We start from the raw sequence: 25818 nt of genomic DNA, 5'->3' as shown, positions 1-25818 counted from the left end.
AATGGTCCCCATAAATATTTTTGAGGCATTTATTTTTCATACAATAATTAGGAACTTCTTAAATCTTAAAAACAAACAATTATTGGCTTGAAAGAATCCTGTGAATAAAAGAAAGTAATGCAGATCCAAGGAAGAGAGGATTTTAGAACAGATCTTCTCTGGTTGAGCTCCTATCTTTCTGTTAGCAGCTGGACACACGAACCAATCACACCAGAGACAACTCGGCTTCATGCTGAGATTTCTATTAGAATTCTGTCATTCTGTAATAATTGCATGACAATTTATCTGATCATCTTGTAAAATGGAAATTTGACTTTTTGAGAGCGTTTTAGGGTTGAGAGGAAAAGAGAAAAAGGCTTCATTGCAAAGGCTGGGAATCGAACCTGCGTGGCAGGCCAGAATTGTTCCCCTGAACCACCAATGCTCGAGTGCCCTAAAAAAAGACGAAGAAAAGGAAAATCACAAGGGAGTGCATTCTCCATTTGGTCAGCAATCTTCAAACATGTCATCAAAGTCTGCCACACACACACTGTAATGTAATAGGAAAGTTCTTTTCCTATTGAATTGTCCAATAATGCAACCGAACTGAATTTATAACTTTTAAATCATCAAAGAACACAATCTCAAGCATTCTATAAGAACACAACAGGATTATTATTGGGAAGATGGGAAGAACACCTGGGATGTGTTCATTTAAATCTAGCAAACATACAATAACACTGGTGCTCAAGACGCTGACACACATAAATAGTCATGATTTCTGTGTGAAACCTAATATATTGTTTCCAGCATATCATAATGACAACTCTTAACCAAAGAATCTTCTTAGACATTGATACTTCAAATTAAAGAATTTATCATTCACAGAGAGAAGGGGGTGCACCGTTCCTGGAGATACTGCAATACCAGGTCGATGCGTGGAGTGGACGGAGCAAGCCCCTATTCCATCTCCCTGTTCCAAAAATCAATTTAATATATGGTCCCCGGGTAGGGGACGTATCAGATATTAAACTGATAAGAACAGATACTACACTTGATCTTAGCCAAAAGGCCGAGAAGCGATACCGACCACAACTCAAAGGAAAGAACCTGATTCTGCTTTCTACAAATCTACCTCAAGGTTCTAAAGTGACTACATAAAAACACTCCATCTTTCTATAACTCATGGCAATGAATAACATCAATCGTATAACAGGAATAGATCGATGAAAATCATGAAAATTTGGAAAAACTAAAGACGATAAAGAAGCCTCCGTGTTACTTCCGGGACACGTGGTATGATCTAGTCCTATTGGAAGACGAGCAGCAACATCAACATAAAACAACCATTTTAAGAACGTCTTTATAAATATTCATATCATGTATTTGACTCCCACATCAACAGAATCTCTTCTGTGTAATTAACAACATTAAATCGATGCTTGCTACTAAAATAATGTCATTTTGATGAGACCTGACACCTAACAAATGTAAAGCCCACAGCGCCCTCTATCGAAAACAAGTGGAAATACAGCCTCTTTTCTGGTCAGTCTGAAATCCACCCGCAAAAGACCAATTTAAGTGGGTTGTTTTAAAGACAAAAACCTACAATTTTAAATGTGTGTGACTGTTGAGGACAACTCAAAGCTCGACAATAACTTTTAACTTGACAAAATAACCAGCAAATAGTACCATTAGTAGACGTCTGTACGTTGTTAAAGCTATAAACATCTCAAATGCGGTATTATTTGAAACTAAGACCTTTACAAAGAAAATACACAATGTCACAGCTTGTAGCAGACCCACGAACAATTCCCACAAAAATAAAATTGTGTTTTTGGAACTTTTCGACAAGAAAAGACGCTAATTGATGCTAAATACCTTATTAGCCAAGAAGATCCCTTTGACACGTGAAACCCGAGACATAAAATATTCGCTTGCTTATTTATTTATTTATTTACATAATTAATACGGTTAACATTACAATAAAATAGAAACTTTAGAAGAAAGCTTGGAAGAAAACAGACGTACTTTACCCATTTTACCGTCGACATCTGCGGAAAAGTTAAAATGCACGCGACTAGAAACGACGAGCGTATTAAGCCGCACATGCGCAGACTGCAGAGAAGTGTCCTTGGAGGGGCCAGCTTCATCTATTACCAGTTAACAAAAAATTACTATTCAAGTTTGGAAAAGTGTCTCTTTATGTCTTGCAGGTTTTGTTTCGAAAACCAGATTTTGGCTAAAACATTTTAATTTAAAACATAAAGTTGATTTTTATTAGCCTGAAAAAAATATAAAAACACAAACATAAAATATCTACAGTATTAACTATAATTATTAAAACTACATTTAAATAAAAACTATTTTCATAAAGGACTTTATAGTATGAGGTTCCATTTGTATGAAGTTCCATTTGTTCCAAAAATATCAAAATGCCTCATATAAATCGGTTGGCTCTCTATTCCAGAGTTGTTCTTCATGTTTGTTCCATCAGTTTATGGTGTAGAACTGGGTTCTGTTTTTTTAATTCTTTAACCGTAAGATGATTAACTTTTAGAAAATCCCATTTCAGCTCAACCTGCTTTTGATCAACTAAACCTCATCTTACTGTTCATCTCAATCCATGTTTGTTCCAAGGAAAATGTCAAAATAGGGCACATTTTCCTTCAATAAACAACATTTTGTTGTGTTATTTTTCTATTATATATTTTATAAGGCTTCTGGCTGCAAAGAGCTGCCTGCAGTGAGTGGTTCCTCTGGTTCTGTCGTGGTCAAAGAGGAGGAGTCTGACTGGTGGAGAGAAAACAGTTTGCCCCGCAGGACGGAGGTGGAATCTGGATCCGATGTGGTGAGGAGTTACTGCTGTCCCAAAAACACAAGGATGATCCAGGAGTCAATCTGGAAGAAACCCGATAGAACACAGTAAAGACCAGAGGAACTCTGCTAAATGATGCTGGTTCAATACCTATGGAAGTAAGCTGACGGACTAGTAGGAAAGGCTGGAAAAGCTCATCTGAAATCCAGACTGGATGAGTGGAGATGAGCTGCAGGTGCATCAGGAGTTCAGTTCAGTGATCTGACACACCTGTGGAGACAGACAGTTATTTTACTTTCATTCAAATCAATTCAATTAAGTCAGTGTAACTTTGGTGCTGCTGTTAGATCGGCACCGCAAGGAATTGTGGGATACCATTCCCTTTGCCTGTCCAGACGGATTTTGGTGTAACCCCTGTGCTATCCTATGACCCCACCCTTACATTGACGTGTTCTCCCTACCATGACAAAGGTGGATAAAGGTGGAAAGATTTCATGTGATCCATGGACACCAGTGAAGATCACAAATCATTGAAGAAAAAAGGTTCAGAGCACTGTCTAGTGGGTCTAGATGACCCAACTCCCAAGGTTAAAGTACCTAGGATAGCACAAGGGTTGCATATGAAAAAAAATATGAAAAAGAAAAACCGAGGAGTTTGAGAGAACAGTTTTCAGTTTTTATCATCTTTCCTTAAATGACAAAAAACCTGCAAACAAAGATCAAAGGCAGCTTCAGTAAAGAAGCATCCTCCTCCTCATGGACCTCCATCTTTGGAAGTCTCGGGTTGTGTTCGAATTCCCACCCTGACCCCGCACTACTAAAAAAAATCTATATTCTGTTGGATATGGACTCACAAATTATTTCCATTGAAAATAGGTGATGGTTTCCGGTTCCAGTCCTTTGGCTGGTTTTGCGAATAAAAGCTCAGTGCAGCAAACATCAAAAGAATCATTAAGACAGTAAAAGCACTCACTTCCCATCAGCTCATTTGACAGTTCCGCTTCCTTTCAGCTCATTTGACATATTAATTTAGGTGGGTGAACCCTGTTTCGAGGTTGTAAAAATCATTGTCGTCCCTGGGTGGGCTCGAACCACCAACCTTTCGGTTAACAGCCGAACGCGCTAACCGATTGCGCCACAGAGACAACATGCCTCACCATCCCAAAATAATGTGTCTTAAAATTTGTGTACAGGTCTGAGCTACGTTACATTTGAGTCTTTTTTTTGCTCTCTTTTTTTAAAGCTCAAACCGCTGCTGCAACTTTAGATTTTTACAGACCCATTCTGATGAAAATCCTGTTCTTTGATGTTTTTAACATGTTCATGTGGGATTATTCTGATGACAAAGGACATATATTACGAAACTGTATCCTAGAAAACAACTAGGGATGTATTGGATCATCATGGCTGATCTGCCTGCGTGGATCAGTAGCCACAGTTCGCGATCCGTTGCATCCCTGAAAAATGTTACCTTAAACTGGCATAATCTTAACTGCAACACCACTAGGAACACTTTTACGATAGATTAAGATAATCTGAGTGGGACATAAATCGATCGCACCGGCACCACTCTATTCAGTTCTTTATGTATAGTCAATGATCCAGAGAGAGACTACCTTGATGATCCCAAGTGCTCGCTTTGGTGAAAAGGTGAAAGACCAAATTCACTTCCTTTCAGCTCATTTGACAAATTAATTTAGGTGGGTGAACCCTATTTCGAGGTTGTAAAAATTATTGTCGTCCCTGGGTGGGCTCGAACCACCAACCTTTCGGTTAACAGCCGAACGCGCTAACCGATTGCGCCACAGAGACAACATGCCCAACAAGTCGTCCATGTAGGGTATTTTACTGGGTAAAATGCACAGCCACCCTTAAGTAATGAGGACAACCAGCTGTTCGGATTTGGTGTGCATTCTAAGAAGACCTGGAGGGATGTCTGAAAGAAAAGGGAACATGGATATGCATCATTTATCCTCATGAAACAGTGTGTTTCAGGCAGCAAAATGAGGAAGAAGGCTCAGACTAAGAGCTCTTCTGTTCCTCTTTTTTCTAATCCTCCAGGTCTGTGCCAGACTAGACGTTCATGCTGACGTTAGGAAAGATGGTAGAAATGATGTTTCCCATCTTTTCAGTATCTTCGTTAGAGATGGAAGATGATGAAGAGTTGGAGAGAATGATGATTTCTGTATCTCAATCCATACTCCTCCCTTTACAAGGTAAAACTAAATCACTCACAAGTACACACTGAGTGTTAATTACTATTTCGGATTTGAACCTGTTTTCTTATTTCTTTTACTGAAGAGCAGGGACGTGTGGTGAAGAAGATGACAGGACCAACATGTTTAAAAACAATCCCAACAGCTCGCAGCTCAGGTGGTTTAGTTTTCCAGTAATATCAGTCAAAATTGCAAGTTCAGATTCACCAAATTCATATTCATCATATTCAGCAGATATCTCCTCCAATAGCACCTTGAAAATACTGTGCTGTTTTGCTTTGCCGCTGAGGTTGTTTATGATTTTCACAACAGGAGTCATTATATGTCCAGAGCCAATCACTTCTGCACATAAGCCTATTGGTGAATGAAGCAGCGGTAATGAAGACATTTTGGAAAGTCTGGGTCAGCTTTACAGTGAGTGATGAAACCTGTTTGTCTATTGATCATAGCAGGAGCCCCGTCTGCAGTCACTGCTACCAGCTTTTCTAATGGTACCTTTTTCTGCACAAAAACTCCTTCACCGTGTTATACATTTCAACTTCTCTTGTACTTGTCTGTAAGGGCAGTTGTGGCAAGAGTTCTTCTCTTGATCTTAATAAAAACCAACAGCTGCGCTGTACTGCTGCTTTCCACAGACTCATCACACTCGATGCAAAACCACCAGCACTTTGGAATCTCCCGGTCCAGCTAATTGGCCAAGTTATCAAACATAGCTGACACTAGTCTAGATTTTGTAGTGGAAATTAGATCACTTCCATTTTTTCATCCTTAGGTACAGTGTTAGTAATTATCATCATTGATTGATTGACAACTTCTTAATCTGAAAATGCCTTCTTCTTGATGAGAAAATGAGCAGGTCTGAACGAAGCTTCGGTTGAAGAATTTTTTTTCATGCTATATGCAAAAGTCCCCCCACCCCACCCCCCACCGTCTACCTACTGGCTGCTGTCATGTTAACAGTAGCTCGCAGCTCCAGAATGCAGAAGGAAGTACGACATGAAAAAGCTTAAGCAGGGTGTTTCTCGCGGGGCGGTCGCCCATGTCAGGCAGTCGCACGTGCTCGAGCCCGCTAAATGCTACTTGTAGCTTTAATCTTATTTTTTTTTACTAAAGAGCAGGGACATGTGGTGAAGAAGATGACAGGACCAACGTGTTTAGAAACAATCCCAACCCAACCAAGCGAGCAGCACCAACGTGCACACATCATGCATCACGTGTTGATTATGTTTCTGTATAGTTGAAAAACTGATATTAGACTACATGTTAGTCTTAGATCAGTCCTTTCTTTACACTAAGCACTTTTAAATGTGTCTGTTCAAATAGAAGAATATTCATATGTTTGGTTTATTTTCTTTCAGGTTCACTGAGTAAAGGTCTAGCTGCTGCTGCTGCTGCTGCTGCTGCTGCTGCTGCTGCTGCTGCTGCTGCTGCTGCTGCTGCTGCTGCTGCTGCTGCTGCTGCTGCTGCTGCTGCTGCTGCTGCTGCTGCTGCTGCTGCTGCTGCTGCTGCTGCTTCTGTCATAAGCCAGGATCACCTTTTCCTTTCTGCTGTTTGCTGGTTGGCCACGTTCAGGCCTGTTCTAATGCAGGTGTTTTGTGTGATTGCTTTTGTGATGACGAAGGTATTCATTGTTCGTTGTCGAAAAAAAATAATTATTTGTGTAATATCAACTAATGCAAAAATTTACTTTTTAAAGATAAAGTTAATATTGTGATGACTACTGACAAAAGTGGGACACATTTCTTATCCAACAATTAATTTTTTGCCTGTGTACAATTTGCAAAATTGGCTCATGTTTTAAAGGCAAAATCATGAAATTTCTTGTTAAATTTGTCATTTAAAATCCAAAAAAAGAAACTTTCTACAGATATTTGTAGCCAAAAGACTAAATATTTGAAACTTTAAAAAGCCAGAATGAGCCGTCATTATTCCACCTGCATGGTTTAGATGTAATTACCATCTAATAACAAAAGATTTGGTCCGTTAGTAAATTGCTGCAGGACAAATGCAATCCTCAACATTTAAAACATTTAACAAGTCATTTTTATGGATGTTAGGCAGAAAAACCATAAATAATTATCTGGAGACTGGCAAAAGTTAAATTTTTGGGATGATGACATACATAATCTATTACTGCAACAACTTTTCTGTGCTTTATCTCTTACTTTCACACTGGCAGAAGACAAGCCTATTTGTTTATTTAAGGATCAAGGTAAAGCCATTCTTCCTGGGGGTCCACCTCTAAAAATACATGTTACAAGAGTTTTGAGTAAAGATTAATACAATAATAAATAGCATAGTCATAGTCAAATGAGGCAAAACTGTAGAATGTGGGAAATTCTTAACTGACAAGAAAGAAATCAGCTAATGTAATGCTATGAATTATTGAATTCTTGCGATTAGCTGTAAAAACAATTGAAACATCCTTACAAAGAAGGAAGTGTTGCTGCTGTGCATCTTCATCAACAGAATGGAACCAGATGACTCAGAAATTAAGAAAAAATGTCAAAAAAGCCAGAGTTTTATTTAAAGAGTTTGAAACTTCTTGTTGTTTTCTCTTTTTTGTGTGTATTTTACTCTTGAATTGATCTAATCTTTAGTGAGAGTTAATCCGAAAGGGTGACGGGTTTCTATTTTTTTCTGCCTACATCTTACAGATATTTAATTTTTACATTATCTATAATTACATAATAATCCAAACTTAATATTAGCAGTGACAGGTTGCGGGTAAAGGACCAGGTTAAAACTATAAAGGTAATATTTGATCACCTCGTTTTTCTAGAAACATGCAATCTTGACTAAATGGCTAATTAATTCAAATCTGAAAACACATATTTGACAAGAGGATTTCACATTTCAACCATGTTCAGGTAATCTAGGAGGGATAATCAGGTCCGTGCATAATTAAATTAAAAGAAAATCTATCACAGAGTATCACTTGCAAGACATTTTTTTAAACTAATGTCTTTTTCTTTATGATTAAGTTTTGTTAGTGAAGGAATTATGCTGGTTTGAAGGGAAACGGTATAAATATCTAATCTTGATTTGAGTGAGATTTTTCTTTTCTCACTTTGCTTTTGATAAAAAAAAACAACAATTATTTATTTTTCTGAAAGCCTTCTTCGTTAACAGCCTTTTACAAACCGGCCTCAAACATTTGCACAGTCCTGTATTCAGATAATGAACAGAGCAAAAGCCACACGTAGAAAGGTGTGGAAAAACGCCTGGTGCATCCTGAAATGACCTCAAGCCGTTTCACCTGCAGCTGTAACAAACGGCTCAGAGTCAGAGAGACAGCAGCTGAAGCACTAAAACTATTCCCCACAAGCATGATCGGTTACCCATAACCCCCTATTCCCTCAGGAAAGAAAAAAAGGTAGTGAAAATCCCCTCCCCTCCAATTTATTCCATCCAGGATTATATACAGTACTCAAGTATTAGTTTGATCAAAAAGGAAGTTTTGATCTAATTTGTTGTCTGCCTTCTGTTCTGAAACAGGCAGATACTTGCAGTAAAGAGGAGAACAACAGGTGACGACTGACCTCGCTCTGGTTTAGGAAACTGTTGTCTGTGCAGTTTGTTGACTTTGTGTTCCTGATGGAACAGGAACCACAGGAGGATGAGGAGACAAACATGTTCAAGCTAAAGGCTGTGAGACATTCTCCAACAGAGACAGTCTGCAAGAACAAACGCAACCAACTCAAAGAACGGATGGTCAAAACCTATAAAGATAGGAAAGAACTCCAAGATACTTCAGTGACACCAGTCAGCGAAGGATCTGTGAGATCTACAGTATCGCCTCAACACACAAAGAGCTTAAAAACACTGAGACGTCCTCCCTTCTCAGCTCTGATCCAGCCTCTACAGCAGAAACATACAGACTGAGTTAGAAGACATCCTCCACAGCTCAAACAATAATTGCCGACAATGACTGCATCAAAAGGTTGAGCAACAAAAGTAATAAAGCCTCTGTCATTTTGGTGTTTCCATTTGTCCTCAAATTCTGTGAAACATTAAAATAAAACTTTTTACATCTGATTTTCAATGATATTTATAAAGAACTATGGGGAAACCTCTGTCATTCATTCCTAAAACGCTCATTTGGACATTTTGCTGGAGCCAGCAGTAAAGCATTTTCTAGGGAGGACGTCACTCTCAGTAAAATTCTTTTTATACAGTCAATGGTGTAAACAGAGAGCTCTCAGCAATAGGGAGGGGAATGTGTGTGTGCGTGTGTGTGTGTGTGTGGGGGGGGGGGGGGGGGGGGGGGGTGTTGCTACATGCCAACAGACCCACCCACAATTTGGAGATGCATTTTCTTGCATTTGTACAAGAAACGTTTTAAAAAAAAATTTGTGGCTAGAACTGAAAACCGTAATGAAAAACCACTGGGAACTAGGGATGGGTATCGTTAGGGTTTTAATGGTACTACTACTCTTATTGATACAGCTTATCGATCCGGTATTTATACGATACTCTTATCGATACTTTTTGAGGATGAAAAATAAATAAATAAATTAAGAACAAAAAGTGTTTTATTTCCTCATTATGCAAAAACGTTTTTTTTAACAAAACATTTTATGTTCCAATACAAACCTGGAATGCACGTGGATGTGCTGGACCAGGGGTCTGCAACCGGAACCTCTCAAAGAGCCAATTGGATCCGTTTCCAACTGAGATGAAAGCACAGGGAGCTGCAACACTAGGTGTGTTAGAAAAAATGTTTTTGCCAATATGTCGCGATAGTTCATTTAGTACTTGTATTGATTCAAAATGCTGTCAGGATATTAAATTGTTTTTATTCTTCGTGCGTGATGCTTCCTTTGCTCTTTTGTCCATTTTCCACAACCTTGAATAGACTTTACTGTTTGTCAAACACCCAGAGTTAAGATGAATGAGAAGATGGAAACAAAGTCACTTTGATGCAGACTCCAGTTTATTTAATCCAGTGAACCCAATAAATTATAATTTTATGGATGACAACTAATTTATTAGGAAGCAGCTGTTAGGTTGTTGCGGGTCTGACATCATAAACGGTCAAAGCCCTGCCCCCGCGTTCGACCCCCCCCAGCGTGTACATTGGGTCATCGCAGCAGCAAGGTGACAGGATCTTAGGGGCGCCCTGACGCAAATTTAATTAATTATACGCGGAAATGAAGTCTAGGGGGAAAAAGAAAGATTTGGGGGGGGGGGGGGGGGGCGCGCTCATTTGTCCCCTACCAGATCGCCACTGACTGTCTCTCCAGAAAAACTTTCCATCCTATAACAGACTCTGGTCGCTGTTCACAGCTGCTGTCTTCCTCCTGCCTGCTTACTCTACCTGATGCGCCCCCCCCCCCGTGCACACAAATAGCCAGACAGACCTCTCCTCTTCAGGGAGAATAGCAAAATTTAAAAATTAACGGCAAATTGACCAACTTGGTGGGTTAAATATGGCAGATAACGTTTATATCTTGTGGCACTTCTCCAGAACCGATAGAACCGTTGGTCAGGTCTTCACGATACTGCCGTCTTGAAGAATGTTGCCCCGGGGGTCGTTCAGTACCGGGGCCCGGTACCCATCCCTACTGGGAACACTTTGAAATTAGATCAAAAGAAGATCAGAGTGAGATTTAAGAAAAACGCAATCCATTTTTTAATTTGTTTATTTTCTTAGAACAAAATTCTCCACCTTCGGACACAGACACAAAACTGAACAGGCAGCACTTAAAATGAAAGAAAAACAAGATATAAAATTTCAAAGTACAACTTCCTGTTCCGCTGCTCAAGAACCACCTGATCATAACAGCAGAGAACCAACATGCTGCTTAGCTTCATATCAAAGTAAAAGACAACTTGCAGTCCAATAATCTGGAACTGACACCATTGTGGGGCATAAATACCAAAAATTTAGTTTATATTCTAGTCATTATATCAAACATGAACGCGCACGTAAGGATTTTTTCCTGAACAGTGAAATGCTTCAGTTTATGGTTTTTGTTTTAAAGTTACATTTGCGGTGAGCAGTCATGAAAAACGTGGGAATGACGGACCAGACTTCATCCTCACGATTCAAACGGCCTCAGTTGGCGTGCTGGACAGTGGAGAAGCAAAGCTTCAGGGTGTACGGGTACGGACCGGCTGGAACGCACACAACAGACTCTGAATTAGGCAAACAGAACAGAAGCATGATCGGGACCGAACCGATGTGGTTACAGGGATGATTCAGGACTGTTGCTTTTGGCTCACCTGGGTTCTTCATCTGGTAGTGGTTCATCAGGGCCAGGGCTTCCATAGCGTCGTTGATGGATTCCCACTCCAACAGACCCGACGCGCTGCGGTCACTGGGGGCAGCGCCGCCTGGTGGTTGAAGCAGCAAAAACCCGTTTTGGATGAATCAGTCGTGAACTTTTAAGGCGCAAGCAGCTCCTTTGTGTGCAGAGGCTTAACTGAGAGGGAACTCACTCTTTCCGGTGAACATTTTGACATTAACGGGACTCTTCACACCAATCTCCTCGCAAATCTGCAAGGAACGCAAATGGATGATGAAACGGTTTCCTCCTTAACCTCTTAGGTGGGCGCCAGGCCCTTAGAGGTCACACCCACCTCAGAGAAGATCTCTGTTGTGACGTCGGGCTGCGCGTTGAAGAAGTGCAACACGTTGCTTGGGTGCTGGATGCGGTTCTTGGCCGCCTGCTCGGGGGAGGTGAAGCGGTTGTTCCTGGAGCCGTGGAAGTCTTTGAAGCTGCTCGATCCGTCTTCCAGCTCATAGCTCTGACCGGGAACGATGGCCTGCTGCTTTGAGACGCTGAGGAAAGACGCGGACATCTCAGGTTAACAAACAAGTCCAGTCTCTCACTGCAGACACACGTTCTCCGCTCTGCCTTTTGCACGTCCGTTTTGGAGGTTAGTGAAGTTCCCTTTACTCATGAACTTCTTCAAAATAGAGAACATGAACATTTGGAGACGAATTTCTGGGATCTCTGTACACAAACGTGAAATGGCATAACTAGGGATAAAAAAATAAAAAGGCCAACAACAATTCCACCATTTATGTAAAAAATCTCAAACAATTAAAAAAAAAAAAAGTGTTATCCCGATATCAAGCTGTGCAATGCGCATATCGCAAAAGTCAGCAAAAATCGCATTAAATGGTTACCTTATATGTGCTAAAACAATCTTGTGGCAGCTTGAAGCATTTAACGAATCAAATAAATCCATTTATGCATCTGACCAATCGGATGGACCCTTTTTTTTTATAGATGTTTGCATCCTACCGCAACGAGGGTCATTTATAGTATTAATTTTTAACTGTTGTAATGAAACGGGAATGATGTTTTTGGTCATTTTGCTATTTGTTAATGTACCGCAAATTATATCGTTATCGCAGTTGGTGCCCACACTCGTGAAGTAGGAACTTTTGAGTTAGAGGTGTTCCTTCTTGCACTTCCTTTTGTTTCCAGGTTCTAGGACTTTGATTCCAGGAGACAATGGCTCCTTAACTTGATAAGAAGAATTTGGATGATTAAGCAAACAGCTTGTTTACTTTTTCCACGGGGATGTCCCGATCAGTTTTTTTTTTGTTATTGTGGAAAGTTTAAATGTAGTCACAAAGACTTTTAAAACCACAAAAATAAACATTTCTGAAGACAGACTTTTTGACCAGTTTGAACCAGTGACTGTCAGTTTTATTTGAGACTGTGAAACACCTGAAGCCCTCAGGTTCCCCCTCTGATGTGGTTATTTAAAGAGGTTATCACTACTCTGGGACCTGCAGTTCTTGCTGTTGTAAACAGCAGCCTTTCCTCTGGTGCGTTCCCTAGAAACTGTAAACATGCTACTGTTCAGCCATTGATCAAGAAGCCTAACCTGGATCCCTCTATGCTGTCCAATTTTAGGCCCATTTCCAAACTCCCTTTCCTCTTGAAGATTCTGGAAAAAATTGTGTATGTCCAATTGAAGGATTTATTAGATGAAAATGGCAACCTTGAGGTTCTCCAGTCTGACTTCAAACCTCTACACAGCACCAAGTCAGCTCTGCTCAGGGTGTTAAACGACATCCTCTTAGCCACAGATGCTGGGGACCAGGTGGTTCTGGTACTACTGGATCTTACGGCTGCCTTCGACACACTAGATCACAACATCTTGATCTCCCGGTTACAGCAACTTGTAGGCATCCGTGGCACTGCTCTGCAGGGGTTTACGTCGTATTTAAAAGATAGAACGTTTTGTGTAAACCTCAATAATGTTCAATCTTCCTCTGCTCCTCTACTGTACGGGGTCCCGCAGGGTTCAGTCCTTGGGCCTCTGCTTTTCTCCCTTTACCTACTCCCCCTGGGTTCCATTCATAGAAAGCATAACTGTGCTTTTCATTGCTATGCGGACGATACCCAGATATAGGTGCCAATAACAAAGAAGGATGCCCACTCCATCAGCCCTTTGATTAAGTGCTTGGAGGAATTAAAAATCTGGATGGCTCTGAATTTTTTCCACCTCAATGAGAAAAAGACAGAGGTGGTTGTCTTTGGTCCCAGTGGCAACAGTGAGTCACACCCAAAGCTCTGGGTTCTCTCACTCCATCTGTTAAATCTACTGTCACAAACTTAGGAGTGAAGATGGACAATGGTTTTAATTTGGACAAGCAGATCAGTTCGGTGGTGAGATCCAGCTTCTTTCAGTTAAGGCAGCTTGCCAAATTGTTTTTTATCAAGAAAGCACTTTGAGACAGTAATCCACGCCTTTGTTACAACTCAGCTTTACTGAGTTGTAACTCTCTTTACTTTGGTGTCCCTCACTCATCCTTGTCCCGTCTCCAGCTGGTGCAGAACACTGCTGCACGCTTGTTAACTGGAACGTGGAAGACAGAGCATCTCACACCAGTTCTGGCTTCTCTCCACTGGCTGCCTGTCCATTTTAGAGTTGGTTTTAAAATTCTTTTATTTGTTTTTAGGTCTTTAAATGGTCTGGCTCCACCCTACCTCTCTGAGCTGCTACAGCTGCATTCCCCTTCCCGCTCACTTAGATCAGCTGCTCCTAGATGTGCCAAGGACACGGCGGAAAATCAGACGGGACAGAGCATTTGCCGTTGCTGGCCCCAGCTTGTGGAATGCAATCCCTATGCAGGTTAGGCAGGCCCGTTCTTAGCTTGATTTTAAACCCAAGTTAAAAACTCACTTTTTCTGGCTTTTAACTCTGTGTGAGTTGATGTTTTTATTGGTTTTATTTATTTTATTCTGTTTGTTTTGTTTTTATTCTGCATTGTTAAGCACTTTGGTCAGCTTCTGCTGTTTTAAAAGCGCTTTATAAATAAAGTTGTTTTAACCCTAGAGCACCACCGCCGGGTGATTCTCACGCGAGCAAACCTATTTACATGAATTACAATATGTTGCGTGTCTGTGCCTTCACCAGGGAAGTCTCACATGTCCCAAAAATCGGGGGAACAAAGACCAGGTTTCTAGTATCATTTTTTTTATTCTTTTTTAATTTTTAGGAATTTTTTGTTATCAAATTCCAAAATTTTCAATAATTTTTTAGGCATGTTTTGTCATTTTGTGACACATACCACAGATGAAAATAAAAGAAAACCACTCTTATTTATCACGTGTTGCCATACTTTTTAGGTGTACTATATCAGGTAAAAATTACCTGCCAAACGTTTCGTCAAAGCGAAAGTGTTCTAGGGTTAAATAATAAAGTAAAAATGAAGGTGAAACATTTTTGCGTTGGTGTAGTGAATTCCCGTTTTAAACTCCTAATTTACTGGCAGGTTTCTGCATGTTTGTTCCCACCACGCGAATGCGGGTGTGGTCACACAAAAGCTTAACTCACCACACATTCAGCTTCTGGCCAAACAGGAAGTTGTTGTTGAGGTGAGTGATGGCACGATCCACCGCATAGCAGTCACCCATTTCCACCATGCACGCTCCAGGTTTACTCTTCATAAACTTCACCTGCACAAAGCCAACAAAACAGGATTTACCCGTTTACGTCCTGACAAAAAGCTGAAACTCATTGAAGCAGAAAACAATGAGCTTAACAGACGTACGTCGACTGCAAGCATTTTTTATTTATTTTTCTAAGTCATGTGTTGAAAGATCTACCTGGCAGATGTCTGGTTTAAATGATGCATTAAAAATCTACCTGACTGACATTCTTTGCCCTGAAGTTTACCTATGTGTGAAAGGATCAACAGCAAAACCAACACCAGCTTAAACACACAAACAAACGGCTGTGTCAACACGGGCACGTTCGCTCGAGACACCCACCCTCTCTACGTTTCCATAGAGACAGAAGATGTTAAAGACGCGGTCTGCGTTCATCTTGACCGGGTCGAGCCCGTAAACCATGACGACCGGCGAGTCTGCGTGGGCGCCGTACTCGCCCGGCGGGGGTGGGGGAGGTCCGTAGTTCGGCCCGTAGCTTCTCCCTCCACGTCCCCTCATGGTAGGCCCCATCCGTCGACCCTCGTAGGGTGGGGAGCCATAGTTTTCATCGTAGCCGTGGTAACCGCCTCCTAGCAGAGCAGGGAAGCATGTAAGCGACAAATCTGAGCGAATCCAGACGGACTCCTGTGTCAATACATCCTTTAACGCCGGAGAGTTACTCTTCCGACTAATATAACTATGAACAGTTTATGCAATTAATGTAATTCCAGTGGATTCGTACATTAATTGCAGAAACTTTTAAAAGTTTAAAAGTTGTCTCTGGTGTTGAAGTCCCACCCAAATCACTTTTTGATCTATTTTCAAAGCGTTTCCAGAGGTCCTTTAATAATAATTATTCTGTTTTTAGCCAAAAAAAAAAAAAAAAAAAAAAATCATTTTCTAATAAAAAATATATGAAGATAAATTCACCTCAGACTTTCAAGTGGAATTGTTCGCCTGCATCCTGGATAATAATCCATCTGTTAGCGGTCTCCCACTAGCTTACAGCCCCTCACACTCCCTACCCAACATTACGGTGCCACAAAATTGGCGAGCAATACTGGAGGTATCCCGCCGTACAGTTCAGAGGCAGATGCCAGTTCGGACGAGGAAACAAAGTCGTACAGGGAGCGTGCGAATTGCCGTAGTAGCTTCTAAGTCACAAGTGCGATCTTTTTCAAATGGCTCTTGATTTACAACAATTTGAATAAAGAAATGCTCAGAAATGGAATTTTAAGCTTAATTTCCTTCATTCCTGCGAGAAAATTGCCACAAGAACATGTTAAAAACAGTATTTCTAATTGGGGTGTGTCTTTAACGGGATAAGGAAAGTGTGTAAAATAATTTACGCGGTGTGGATTTCCCCCCCAAACGAGGCATTAATCATAACATTGTTTCCGGCGGAGCTGAAGTAATGTAAAATTCTGTAACTGATGTAAACAGAAAGTAAAACAACCTTTGCGGTCTGAAATATGTCAGTTATTTTAGGCTTGGGCAGGGCTCGACATAACCATTTGCCCGTTGGCCCGGTCCTGTTTCTCGAGCAGTACGGACCACAAGACTTTATTTTTCACTTGTCCGCTCAGGCTACTAAAATATCTAACTGTTAATATATTGTTCACCTTTTTCAATAAAGTATATTTTGCGAAAACGTGTAGATTCACCTCGTCTTCGTCGCTTTGAAAGTTTGACATACGCCATGATTGTTTTGGTCGCATCGTGTGCACCACGCATCTCCGGAACAATGTTCACTCTCCGCATCCGCCGGAGCAACTTAATGGCGCGAAAATAGCTTGGGAAGTTGGACAAGGAGACATCAAACGCACAAAGATGTTTCTCAAACCTCCCCAAGATGGAGTAATGGGTGGAATTAGTAGTATGGACAGCAAGATATTTAATGAATGGATTGAAGATGAAACTGTGCACTAAGCTTTAAGCTGAATGTCAATAAAATCAAAGGCAACTGCAAATACCTGAATCTCAGACTCAAATGCAGTGTAATGTCAAAGTACTTCATTTTGTTTTTCTTTACAACACTGTAAGCATCAAGTATTTCTAGTCAAAAGCTGAATGATCTCAGTAATTTAATTTTATTTAATTTTTCAATAATTTAATTTAATTAAGTAACTAAAAAGTAAATGTAACTTTGCAACTTTAAACAAGCAACTTTGCAAATCTGAACAACATAACAGTAATTAAGGATCTAAAAAGTAAATGTAACTTTGCAACAGTAACAAAAAGCAGAACCTCAAGGCAGTCAGAGCAAAAAAGTAAATAAAACTTCTTAATTATTGATTACCAACAAATGAGAAATAGCAGTGATTAGAAGCAGCATGAAAGCTTCTAGTGTTTCCTACTACACTGCAGTGCTCTTCAAAAAAATCTCAAACAGACTAGAGCAGATTTAAGTTAGATATGGTGTATTTTCAGTAATTGAAAAGTGTATAAATAAGTGTTAGATGTCACCAGAATACACCAAATTGCACCATATTAAAATTTTCCGGGGGGGCATGCCATAAAGTTGCGGCGTCTGTCGCTTGGGTCGCGCTGTGCCGGGCCAGTAACTTTGAAAAACTACTGGCCCTGTGGGGCAGTGAAAATCTCTGGGCTATGTCAACCCCTGCTTGGGCGAGGTTGGCCTTACCGTACTCTGGTGGGTGGTCCCCCAGTAGAGCGGGCTGCCTCGGCCGCTTGTTGGGATTGGCGTTCATGTCCTCTGAAAGCAGAGAGGAGAGGAGAAAGTAGAGGTCATCGAGGGCTGGCGCCAACCTTGGTGTGAAAAAACAACAACCACCACAGAACAGCTTTGTTTATGTTCGTCGACCACTTTTGGAAACCCCTCCAGATTATAGCACAACATGCATTATCAGATCATGTGACCTGTGAGAGCAGCAGCAGGAACATAGCCCCCCCACCCCCCGTCCACATTACACTCCAGACTGACTCCAAGAGGAAACCTTTCATTTGGCATCAGAACTAGTTGTAGAAATGGGGAGGGTGAATAACTATGGGGAAAAACCCCGAACACGTCCACAATGAAACCTGCGAGCCCACAAAGAAACAGGAAAAGATGAACACAACGTGGATGCAGATGATCACTGAGCGGTGTGTCACAGATGACTTTAAAGTAAAAAGTTTGTATGCTCACACACACCTGCACTGCTCCCATTGCCATCTGCATCACCATCTGTACAAGGTACACAACCATACACAATCAGAATGGAAGCCAGGTTAATCAGGTTAGCTGTACAGGACTAAGGAAAGGAAGTAACCCCAGTAAACTGCAGGAAAGAGCCGATAAAACTAGCCTGCCCTCGTCTGAAAGCATCTCAGAATCAAAAGTGGATAGGATGGACCGTAATGTGCTGATGGCTCGGTGTGCCTGCAGACGCTTTAAACCCAGCAGCTTCTGAGTACATTAAACTATCCCAGGTCAATGGAGTCACACACAGATGGCGAAACTTGTGGCTTTAATGCCAATAGTGGGGGAACCAATACAAACGCAGGATTTCAGAACCAAAACCATCAGCCTCTTTCAGAAACAAGAAGTTTAGCCTGTATGAGAGGAGGGGGGGGGGTAATGTCTGTCTCGTGTGGCGATGTTGTTTGCCGGGCTTTGGGTCGTGTGGTGCTGTGCAGGTATTTCCCGAGGAGGGTCTCGATTTACTTACTGCATCTTCATTAACAGTGGGAGGACATTTGCCGTAGCAGCTCCACCACACTCCTTTCAGTTCATTTCATCCCACACTCATCCATTTCATCTTTGGAGGAACTCTCCAGCTCAGGGTCCTTTATCAAGCTGATTTGATCATTGCTGGTGTTGGTTGGTTTCCATCCTTTAGGGTTGCATTTTTGGCTGATTGAAGTTGCCATAGAGCACATTTCAGTTCGGGGAGGGGGGGTTCTGGCTCCTCTTAGCCGCAAATTGCCAAACCTGCATTACATGGAAGGCGTTACACGGAAATCAACTACACTTCTAAAAAAATAAAAAATAGAAAATCTAAAAAGGGATCATTTGCAAGAAAATGAGAGGTAGACACAGGTGGACAGAGCAAGAGAAGCCGAATTCCATGTGGGAGGGAAACATGGTTGTACAGAAACTGACTGGGTGTGCTGGATGGTGTCCTGTTTTCCTCTCGTGTCGTCTCCACTGTGAATGGCTACGGCTGGATCAGTTGCAGAAAAGTGTGGAGCAGTGCAGCCCAAAACGGTACGTGAAGGGCTGGGATGCTGCAGATATGCCTGTATCAGTATGCGTCGTCTGTGGCAGTGAGTCCTCTGGTGTCCGCTCGGTGTTGTACATCTGGCGTGCTTCGTGTGTCTTTCATGGCGAGGAAAAAAGGGAAAGAGGGGGGAGGGACCAAGTGTAGCTTGGTGCCCAAAGCTCCCCGCACTCATCGAGTGTCTTCTGGCCTCTGAGTGGTTTTGTCAGTACGTCGGCGTGTTGGGTGGATGGTGTCTTGTAGGGTATCTCCTTGTATCTTGGAAGCTCTGGCCCTCTGTATGAGAGTGTCCTCACTGAAGATGTGGAGATGGTGGCTGCACATTATCAGCGTGTTAATTTCTTTCCCTCTGGTGCACAAAAGCCGTGTGCGTGTTCTTTGGAGATGGCAGGCGACAGGTCCACACCTCTGCTCTCACTTCTTAGTCTCATCACAATGAAGTGAGCACCAGAGGTTCTGATGAGTTTGTCGAACCCAACGAAATTCAGAACCAAAAAAATAAAATAAAAAAAATGGAGAGAATTTCACTCCATGCGACAGAAGACACTAAAAATGTTCCCCTTAAAGGCTACAAAAACAGATTCCCGGGTGCGGAAGCAGGAACGGCAAATGCAATCACAAAGAGAAAGAAATGCTCCAAACGAGTTTGTGTCATGACCTGAAATCTGTCAGCAGCAGTTCAGTCAGGAGGAAATGTCTGTCAGTCAAATAAAAACCCAGCTGAGGAGAGTTGACCCAGTTTTTTAATCACTTGATTTGTTCCAGTTAGTCACCGCCCCATCAGCATAGTGTTAGTGGACAGATCAAGATCAACTGTCAGATTAGATTTACGGAACGACAGTTTTATGCGTTTTTCTCTCTCTTTAAAAGAATTAATAAAAATACTTGATGACAAACTTTCGACAATAAAACAGTTTCCCAGAACACAGGTGTTCAGACTGGATGTTGTCCCATAAACTTTTGGTTCAACCAGCAGGGCTGCATGCCACAGGCAGCAGGAATACCTCCTGCAGAAACCCACCGACTAATTTAAACGTCTAGACACTTCCAGTGTGGAGACACTCATCTTTCTGTCTGCAAATGCGTTCCTGCCAGTCCCACAAAACAACAGTTGTGTGTTTTTTGTGCAGTAAAAACGGCATCATCTTCTGCACATGAAGCAGTAAGGTCACACCAACCTTCCTGGGACGACCAGAAGGAGGTCATTTGGGTGTGACCCCTCTGTCTTTCTTAAACTAAATGAAAGCCCCCGCGCTGAGGGGCGAGCCGGTCAGCCTCAGGTCTTTAAGTAGGGACTGTTTGGAGGTTTTACCTGGCCCCCCCAGGTTGGGGTTTGTGTAGTCCCAGGTGTCCTGGTCATTCTTGAACACGTTCAGGCGTGTGGGCTGTGAAAAATAAATAAATAAATAACATGTACGGGTAAACATGTTCTTGTGGGTCTTCTAATGTTCTCACATTATAAAACTTGAATTTAAATTCTTTTTCAGTTTTCCAGCAACAAACCAAACGTTTGGTTCAAAATCATCGATTACATGGTTCCTGATTTGATACGACAAGGTTTTTAAACCTTGAATGAAGAATGAACGCAGCGCTTTGAGCGTCTGGAAAACCGGCGATAAATCTGATCCTTTCTTATTATTAAGGTTTGTAAACCGCATCAATGAGGGGTTCGTGCCAACTGCTTTGTGCTTTAAACACATTTGTTCATTTTTATTTCCTCTAATGAAAATTGTGTTTTTTAACGTTTGTGGAATTTATCACGATGGAGAACATTTGTAATGAAGATTAAGATTAAAAATCGCACTTCTACGTATTAATTTTACTCAAATTGTTGTGAATGCCATTTGATTAAGCCTGTAGCAGTGACGTAAGCGCCACAATCGGCCGGCCACAAGCTGCCTGCTGATGCATCAAATGCAGACAAACAGATCCACAAACGTCTTTGTTTTCCTCGTCTGCGCTGGAATGTGGATCTGAACTGTACGGTTGGTTATCTCTGATGCCGTTCCCCATTTTTGCAGCCCCGCTAATGGCAGGTTAGGAATGTTAGGAGCTGTAAACTAACAGGATAGAGTGTAAACAGATGGATGATGGGAAATGGTGGCAGGCTTACTAACTCATTGGACCCAACAACTAGCACTGTAGCTTAAAAACCTTTTTTCTACCAAATCATTTCCATATAGAAACATGCACATTGGTTTGGTTTGCATGACTCTGTGCAGCAGACAAAACAATTAGTTGCCACGGGCTACTGCAGTTATCCAGTCCTGTGGATGCATGTTCAGAAATGTCAGCTGCAAACGTTATGGGAATGCTGCACTGCAGGCGATCACTGCTGAGGGGGTGGGGGGAGCATTCTGTCAGAACACAAATATTGCAAAGACGCTTAGTGGAAAAACTGACACCTGAGAGGAAACTCATCGCCAAAATGAAATAGGCAGATAGCTTCTTCACACCCAGAGGAACGTTTTCTGGGCCGTTTTCTTTTTTTCTTTTAAGAATTAACCTGTTCAGAACTGCTTTCTAATGATTTACCCCAGAATAAAGTCAGATTTCTGGCGTTTTTGCCTTTTAGTCTATTTCTGCGCGGGGAACGGGCTCTTCTTACCTTTGCGTACTCGATCTTTAGAGTACAGCAGCCAGAGTAGATGTCGGCTCCGTTGAGCGAGGCTTTCGCCCGCTGAGCACTTTGCACGGAATCAAACGTGGAGACAGAGTTAAGAAGTTTACGTCCAGAGATTCTGACGACGCTGAAGAGTTCTGAAACGCCTTCCAGAACAAATACATCAGCATCTTATTTAAAAGAAAACAAAAGAAAAAAGGATATTCAACCATTGCCTGGACTCCGTTCTTTCTGAAGATGACGATTCTCTGGACAGGCCCACAGTTGTTGCAGATGGTGTAAAGAACATCCTGGACAACAACCAGACTTGCAGTAAATCCACACAGTCATCAAAACAATGCAACAGTTTTTAGATATCAAGTCACAGTTAAAAACTAGGCGCGTTTTTGTTTTTCTTCTGAATGTCATTAATCAAAGATGGATCTTTTTTGACTTTCTGGAATTTATTCAGATAATCTAGATCCCAGCCGAGTTACGACGAGCTCATAGTTCCACTTTGACAGAGTACTATTGTCTGGAAATCTAAAAAGAAACCAGAAAAAACGTCTTTGTGGTTTGTAACTGAAATATGACTTGCTTTGGCAACAACATTTGGGGACTATTTATTCTGAAGTTAAGCTTTAGTTTATTATCTATGACATGAAAAACTTAAATGAACGTGATGAAACTGGGCTTTTATCGTGTTTTGACACTTTTGACTTCTTAACAGTCATCTACTGCAACAGATTTAGAGTAATTTTCCTTAAGTTTTTTTTTTTGAGCAACAGTTGATATGAGCTTATTCTGTCTAATCCATTTCATTTATAAAGCATCAGTTTAGACTATGGGCTGTCTCAAAGTGGAAATAAAAGACTGAGCCTGAATGATGACATTTACGATCCAATTCAGTCCAAAAGGCCAGAATATGGTGGAAGGCACACGTGTCAAACTCAAGGCCCGCGGGCCGAATGTGGCCCTCCGTGTCATTTTATGTGGCCCTCGAGAGCATAAAAATGTTATATTTCTTAAAATAAAATTTGATTTGCATTTATTCACATCTAAGGGGAATTGGACTTGAACATCGGATTGGGCAACTATACATTAGGACTTAAACACTGTCCATATAAACTAACCTGACAAAATCAAATTTAAAAGGATTTATGCTAGAATAACAAGCAAACATATCTTTTCTATGCAACTGTAATAGTCTCTTTAAAAAGTTATAATAAATAAATAAATGAGCTATTTAACATTAAGGAGTAGGTACATTTATTTTTCATTATATTTAGTTACATGTATAATTTATATCTGGCCTTTTAAGGACAGCCACTATGCTGATGTGGCCCTCAGTGAAAATGAGTTTGACCCCCCCTGCTGTAAACAATATGTCAAAAAGAAACGCATTCATAAAGACAAAAGTTAATACTTAATACTATGTGCATATTATTACAGAAAAAATATGAATACAACATTTAGTTTTACGTTTGACATGTCTGTTGTGAATACGATTACTTTGTTTTAAATATAGAATTTCTGTTAAATCACTGTCAAAAATCTGTCATGGGGTCACAAGCATTTACAGAGTCCTGAAACAGATTGTTCACATTTGCACAAGCATTCTGCCGTTTATTTAATAAACTTAAAATTAAATAGAACTTTTTTAGGATGTTATTGGCACTACGGGGAAATGACCTGGTTACTATAGCTCTGTTGAAAATTGAATAAAACCTAATACAGCGATCTCCGGTCACCAGCCGTCAACAGCTGACCGTGTAAACAACGCACCAGTGAATAGTTTCAGACCCAGAAGTGCTGCAAAACAGTCCAGAAAGCGACAGCAGAGACGCTTCTCTACTGATTAGCTGTATTTTTTAAAAGTGCATTTCGGAGCTAAAGAAGGCTAATTGGTAGCTGATTGTTGCTGCAGTAAAAAGATAAAATTAAATTTAAAAATTTTATTTTAGAATGTCTTTCTTACCATGGCTACGGTTATCCTACTTTAGCTCAGAGTTAGCTTTCTGATTTTGTTTATTGTATCTATTTTCTTAATCCACTGTCTCTGTTTCGGGGTCACGGTGCCCCTGGAGCCTGTCCCGACTACTACTGGGCAAAAGCGGGATACACTTGGACAGGAGTACATGTTTAATGTTTAAAGGCTGCACACGCTCATCATGAAGCAGCTGGCTGAGAGTCAGGATGTCCTTGTGGGGTGGAAGCACAGAAACCTGGTTTCTTTATTACAGATTTAACCACTAACCAGGTTTTCCAGGTGTTTCCAGATTAAAGGCCCATAAAAGCCTCCAGTGTTGGTTTAAACTATAATAATTTCCCAGCTGCTCTCTCCTCCTGTGTAAAACCTTCTTTGAACTCTTTGCCTAAACCAGTTCAATTAAAGTTGACAGGGAAAGGATGCAAACAGCAGACAAGAGATGTTGATGGGTTTGATTGTTTTTCTTTGTGAATGACCTGCTCGTCAGCTTCATTCTTTCAGAGATTTCACTAAACCATGAATTTAATGACTATTGTCCCATGGATGCTTTGTCGCTTGGATTGGTCGGATAAGCACACGCCGAAGATCGTCACGTCTGGACGAAACAAAAGCTCGCCACATTCCCCAGGGCTCATTTACCGTGGTGATGGGGTAGATGGGGTTCATGATTGTGAACAGAAGGACGTTGTTGACACTTCTGGAATCGTCTGAGTCTCCCGGTCTGGAGATCTTCTTACTGGTGGAGTAGTTTATGAAGGCTGGGTGGCCGGCGATGTACACCTGGTTGTCTGCGGCGTAGGTTACGGCTGTGGATGAACCGTTCATGTCCTCATACTCCACCAGCGCCTGGCGCTTGTTTGGCATCACCACCACATAACTGAAACCAACAGGTGGTACTTGCATCAAACATTTGTTTATGATGAAACCATTCAAAATAAGAGTCTGTACAGTTTTTTTTTTCCAACCCACCTGATGGCTCCAAACTCTTGCAGGGCCTCCACAAGGTCAGCCTCGGTGACGCCATCCACGAGCCCCCGGACATGAACCACCACTGAGGGGAGGGTCTTGTGTGGGTCTTCGTATCCCTGCGTGAAGGAAGTCACTCAGAAACCTGGCGTACACTGGTGGTCAGATAAGAGGCCGTGGCTCGCGCGTGTTCAGATCAAGCTGCAGCCTCCATCAGGTGGGCTGGGGGAGGGGTCAATTAGCCGCACGTGCCAATCTTATGTCTCATCTTACATCATTCCACATTTTTTTCTTGACAGTTATTTTTTTATATCAAATGCTGGTTCTGTTCGAGTAAACTGTGGGGCTTGGAACGCCCCGGTTCGGGTTAGAACGTGAAGCTAGCAGATTGCTAACTTTCTCCGGGCTGGAACAAAGGCGGGCTCGAGGAAGGCCCGGCCGCAGAGAAACCACCCTCACTGCCGCTGAACACAACCCCGTCCGCTAGCTTCATTTCACGGGCTCCTAAATCGACGCTGCGCCTCAAATGCACAACACAAAACCCACAGAAAACGCAGCGCAACGCTTTCATTTTACGCAAACCAAATGACCTACAACAGCGACACGCGATCCGCTGCACATCAGAACGGATAAAACTCATCGAGAACCGCGCGAACCGCGCTTCTTGGGTGTCTCTGTTCAGCTATCAGCAGTATCTACAAACGAACCGAGCAAATGGAGTCAACTCACTGTGGCCATTCCGTCGGTTTTCTGTCTTTTAGTTGCCCTGCCGTCCTCGTTGTAGTAGCGGCTCGCCGCAGTAGCCATGTTGTCCCGGTTAAAAAGAGAGGTGGTAGTGACGAATAACTGAAATGGACGGAAAAATCATGAAAAACGAAGCTCCGCTAACCCCGCCCACTTTGAGGAGACGGCGCCTTCCAATTGGCTCAAGCAGTTGTCAGTAACTCTTTGACTTCAATTCCAACCAATGAGATTACCAGAAAATTCTGCAGAAGTGGATTCGTTCATTCCCACTGAATGTTGACTTCGTGGAGTTTTGAAAGCTATTATTTTCTACATATTTAAGTTTTCTTAAGAAATATGGTTTATAGAAAAAGTTACTGACACAACTTTAAACTTAAG

At 41.6% G+C, this 25818-nt stretch overlaps 1 protein-coding gene, 1 long non-coding RNA gene and 3 other non-coding genes across 9 annotated transcripts in view; all 5 read right to left on the bottom strand.

The window, feature by feature from the left end:
- LOC105358209 (uncharacterized) overlaps nt 1-4560 on the bottom strand; it is a 67398-nt gene extending 62838 nt beyond the window's left edge. For both annotated transcript variants that reach the window (XR_013647185.1, XR_013647186.1), the window contains exons 1-3: nt 4414-4560; nt 2948-3067; nt 384-2880 (exon numbers count right to left, since the gene is read on the bottom strand). This is a non-coding gene — a long non-coding RNA (uncharacterized LOC105358209). The remainder of the gene's footprint in view (nt 1-383; nt 2881-2947; nt 3068-4413) is intronic.
- On the bottom strand, nt 873-1063 carry LOC111948528 (U2 spliceosomal RNA). The gene has a single exon (XR_002874541.1). It is a non-coding gene; the product is annotated as a U2 spliceosomal RNA (small nuclear RNA).
- Nucleotides 3869-3942, bottom strand: trnan-guu (transfer RNA asparagine (anticodon GUU)). Its single transcript has one exon. It is a non-coding gene; the product is annotated as a tRNA-Asn (tRNA).
- Nucleotides 4536-4609, bottom strand: trnan-guu (transfer RNA asparagine (anticodon GUU)). Its single transcript has one exon. It is a non-coding gene; the product is annotated as a tRNA-Asn (tRNA).
- A 6033-nt stretch (nt 4610-10642) lies between these two features.
- Nucleotides 10643-25592, bottom strand: LOC101175582 (heterogeneous nuclear ribonucleoprotein L). 4 transcript variants are annotated; one of them, XM_011482194.4, is made up of 14 exons: nt 25426-25584; nt 24700-24815; nt 24370-24607; nt 21966-22051; nt 21747-21843; nt 20451-20523; nt 18070-18102; nt 17560-17631; nt 15258-15505; nt 14821-14942; nt 11599-11800; nt 11458-11515; nt 11242-11352; nt 10643-11154 (listed from the first exon to the last, which is right to left on the bottom strand). In XM_011482194.4, exons 1-14 carry the CDS (start codon nt 25501-25503, stop codon nt 11075-11077), a joined length of 1614 nt encoding a protein of 537 aa, XP_011480496.1. In that variant the 5' UTR covers nt 25504-25584; the 3' UTR covers nt 10643-11074. The 4 variants fall into 4 exon arrangements, with proteins under 4 accessions (XP_011480496.1, XP_011480497.1, XP_011480498.1 ...); XM_011482195.4 differs by having other exon boundaries at nt 10643-11133; XM_011482196.3 differs by lacking the exon at nt 18070-18102 and having other exon boundaries at nt 25426-25592.
- Nucleotides 25593-25818: the final 226 nt, after the last annotated feature.

This window comes from Oryzias latipes, chromosome 13 (genome assembly GCF_053564925.1).
Source record: "Oryzias latipes strain Hd-rR chromosome 13, Olatipes_Hd-rR_3.1".
Classification (NCBI taxonomy): Eukaryota; Metazoa; Chordata; class Actinopteri; order Beloniformes; family Adrianichthyidae; genus Oryzias; species Oryzias latipes.
This window is presented reverse-complemented; position numbering and strand designations above follow the sequence as displayed.

Bases quoted from the DNA above. Each gene is read 5' to 3' on its own strand.
- LOC101175582 (XM_011482194.4), bottom strand. From the start codon at position 25,503: ATGGCTACTGCGGCGAGCCGCTACTACAACGAGGACGGCAGGGCAACT. The intron at 24,816-25,425 runs GTGAGTTGACTC...TCCTTCACGCAG, and splicing joins AAACCGACGGAATGGCCACA to GGATACGAAGACCCACACAA. The intron at 11,516-11,598 runs GTGGGTGTGACC...CGTTCCTTGCAG, and splicing joins CAACAGAGATCTTCTCTGAG to ATTTGCGAGGAGATTGGTGT.